Here is a 3722-nt window from a genome sequence, read left to right as displayed (position 1 = left end):
GACCGGACGCGTCCGGTCACACTTTCTCAAGTCTGGACCCTTACTGGAGTCGACCGGACGTTGGCCCTTAGCGTCCGGTCACATTGACCATCCAGCGTCCGATCACACCAGACTTGTTCTCCTCGATCAAATGAACTGACCGGACCCTGTGGCCAGCGTCTGGTCACACCGGAACCAGCGTCCGGTCAGTATTTGACCCTCCATTCACTTCCAACTCTCGATCATTTGTGAATGAAGTTTGCTCCATGGGATCAAAGGGCTTCGTAGGAGCTACCTAGAGCTAGTTTTAACAAGTGTGCACCACACCTAACTCACTAGACTCAACTAGGTCAAGCTACTCGTCCATACCCCCTTAATAGTACGATCAAAGGAAAAACAAAGTCCTAAACTACTCTAAGTGTCACTTCAACTCCAATCGACACTTAGAACTAGTCATCCTTAACCTTGTCGTCCATCCTTTGAAAACCGAAACGATTTCCATCGTAGGGGCATGACAACTTTGATTGCCCGATTAATCTCCATTACTATGACCTAACTTATTGCATCTACAAAATACATGTTAGTCATAGTAATCTTGTATTGTCATTAAACACCGAAACCCAACTAGGGGCCTAGATGCTTTCAGTCATGGAAAGAAAAGAACGAATGAGATGCCGCCTAAAGAAATCTATTTATGGATTAAAACAAGCTTCAAGACAGTGGTACTTGAAGTTTGATCAGACAATAAGGAATTTTGGGTTTAAAGAGAATGTATAGGACAATTGTGTCTATGCAAAGTTTAAGAATGGAAAATTTATCTTTCTTGTCCTGTATGTGGATGATATCTTACTTGCTAGTAGTGATGTCAGTCTACTACTGGAGACAAAGAAGTTTTTATCCTCAAAATTTGATATGAAAGATCTTAGTGAAGCTTCGTTCGTTCTAGGGATCAAGATTCACCAAGATAGAAGTAAAGGGGTATTAGGACTGTTACAAAAGACATACATATAAAAGATCCTAAAGAAATTCAGTATACACAAATATAGTCTCTCACCTGCTCCTATAGTCAAGGGTGACAGATATGGGGATTTTCAATGCCCCAGGAATCAGTATGAGATCGATCAAATAAAAACGGTTCCATATGTTTCAGCTGTCGGAAGCTTGCAATATGCTCAAGTATGTACGTGCCCTGACTTCGCATTTGTTACCGGGTTACTTGGCAGATTCCAGAGCAATCCTGGAACATAACACTGAAAATTAGTAAAGAAAGTCTTGCGTTATTTGCAAGGAACAAAAAGCCTGATGATGACGTATAGAAGATCAGATCCACTCCATATAGTGTGATATTCAGATTCTGATTATGTGGGAGATGATAGAAAATCCACGTCTGGATATATATTCACTCTCGCAGGGGAAGCTATTTCGTGGAAAAGCTCAAAGCAAACGTCACTACATCGCCCACTATGTATACCGAGTTTGTAGCGTGTTATGAGGCAACGAGGCAGGTGAACTGGCTAAAGAAGTTCATACCCGGTTTAAAGGTGGTTGATGACATCTATAGACCACTTAAGTTATACTGCGATAATAATCCGATAGTACAGTATGCTCACAACAATAAATCAAGTGGTGCTGCCAAACACATTGACATAAAGTATTATGTTGTGAAAGATAAAGTCCGAGATTATGTCATAAGTCTTGAGTATATAAATACTGAAAAGATGCTCGCGGATCCGCTTACAAAAGGCTTACCACCCAACGTGTTCAGAGAACATGTAGCCGGCATGGGTTTAAGGGAAAGCCTATAATTCCTGAACAAAAGAAGGCCCAAAGTTAAGTATCTATTTCAGAATAGAGTGGTGTGTTGTAACTGTTAAATCTATCGGCAATTGACCGTGGCGATAAAACATGCTCTATGCGCTAATCTGTAATTGAATGAACAAAAGTAAATGATATAAAATTCAAAGATGGTAGGAGATCAAGAGAAAGATTGTTAGATTGATCTCTAATCCTAAACTGGGCCCAACGGCCCAGTTGCGCCTTTGATTCGTGCCCTGATCGGGGGTGCCTAGCCCACTATGGCTAGAGGGCCCCTGTCACACTGCGCAATAAATAGAGGTGGGGGCCGGCGGCTCTGGGTATAAGGTTCGTCTGAGCCGAGCTCCCCACCGAGCTCCCTAATCTGATCTAGAGGGTGTGCAGCCAGTGACGGGAAGCACCGCCACCACTGCACTGCGCCGCCATCGGTCTTCACTGCCGGACGCCACCGCCCATCACTGTCACCGTCTTCTCCGACCGTCGCTTCCCTCGCACAGACACCGACACAACATCCATGCCAGGCGTCTCTGGATCGAAGACCTACGATGGTCGATAACCTAACACTACTCTCTCTAATCTCTATCTAGTTCATGTACTATGACATACTATACAATTAGTATATGTACCTTGCTAGATTATGACTATATCAAACAGAAGATCAACATCTTTGACATGCAAGCAGGAGTATGCAGCATGCTAGCTCTAAGTACTGTAGATTATTACTACTAATTGCTGCCCTCCTTGTACAATCTTTGCTACAAGTTTAATTTCTTATACCGGCCGCCTCATATAAATCCCAAAAAAGAAAGAAGACGAGGAAAACGATCGAATAGTAAAATTACAATTACAATTACAATTTACCGCTAGAATACACAGGCCACAACTGAATCGCCAGTTGCATTGGATCAGCCCCTCTTGTACTGTATAAGTGAAAAAAGAAACAGCGCATGAACTCACTCACTGTCTCACTCTGCAGATGGCAGATCTAGATCCCTCACGGTGTCTACCACAGCAGCAGCATGCTGGTGAGGAGCAGCGCCAGCAACGACGAGGCGGCCGTCGTCACGGCCCACGCGCCGGATGAGTGCAACGGCGACGGCGGCGGCGGGTTGTAGAAGTAGAAGGGGAAGTAGGGCAGGAACGGGTTGGGCGGGGGCGGCGTCGGGTACATACCGCCCTCTTGCGACCCGCCGCCTCCGCCGCTGGACCAAGCAGATCCGCCGGTGGGCGGTGGGTAGTAGAAGCCTCCGCCACCAACGCCGCCGGAACCAGCAGGAGGTGGTGGGGACGAGTAGATGATGGGGCCTCCTCCTCCGCCGCCGCCTCCGCCGGAGGGGGAAGGATAGGACGGCGTGGTGGGCGGGCAGGGCGTGGCGACCGGCGCCGGGGGAGGGGACGGGGGCGGGTAGTAGGACGGGTTGCAGGGGTTGTCGCACGACGCGCACAGGGTGCAGGTGGTGCCGTCCTTGAGCACGATGGTGGCTGGCGCCGGGTCGGCATTGCCGAAGCCGAGGCCGGCGGCGAGGAGGAGCGGGAGGAGGAGGAGGAGGAGGAGAGCTGCCATGACTGATAGGGACGGGAGTGGGAGTGGGAGTGAGAGCGTGTGCAGTGTTTTCCAACGATGGTGGGGTACTTAATTTGGAAGGGAAGCAAGAAGAAGGAAGGTGCGTGGATTAGTTGGTCGGTTTCGCCGGACTTTTTGCGTGCGTAAATAAACAAAAAACAATTGCGCCTTTTTGGGTGTGTGTCCGCGCCGGCGCCGCGTCAATGAAGGTCGGACGGTGTCACTTGCCAGGCAGCAGATGAGCGCTCGCAGAAGCTGCGTCGGCAGCTGATTACAGCAGCCACACTTGTCGTGGGAAAATTTCAACGTGTACCGTAAGCTACCCAAGGTTAGAAGATACATAGTGTCGATGGGCTTGCTACAT

The 3722-nt window shown here is 48.1% G+C and overlaps 1 protein-coding gene across 1 annotated transcript; it reads right to left on the bottom strand.

The window, feature by feature from the left end:
* Window positions 1-1350: 1350 nt before the first annotated feature.
* On the bottom strand, window positions 1351-3407 carry LOC136458186 (anther-specific protein SF18-like). Its single transcript, XM_066458168.1, has one exon. It carries the CDS (start codon window positions 3356-3358, stop codon window positions 2798-2800), a length of 561 nt encoding a protein of 186 aa, XP_066314265.1. The 5' UTR covers window positions 3359-3407; the 3' UTR covers window positions 1351-2797.
* Window positions 3408-3722: the final 315 nt, after the last annotated feature.

The sequence above is a fragment of the Miscanthus floridulus genome, chromosome 6, assembly GCF_019320115.1.
Source record: "Miscanthus floridulus cultivar M001 chromosome 6, ASM1932011v1, whole genome shotgun sequence".
NCBI lineage: Eukaryota > Viridiplantae > Streptophyta > Magnoliopsida > Poales > Poaceae > Miscanthus > Miscanthus floridulus.
This window is presented reverse-complemented; position numbering and strand designations above follow the sequence as displayed.

Coding starts and splice junctions, on each gene's coding strand:
- LOC136458186 (XM_066458168.1), bottom strand. CDS start 3,358: ATGGCAGCTCTCCTCCTCCTCCTCCTCCTCCCGCTCCTCCTCGCCGCC.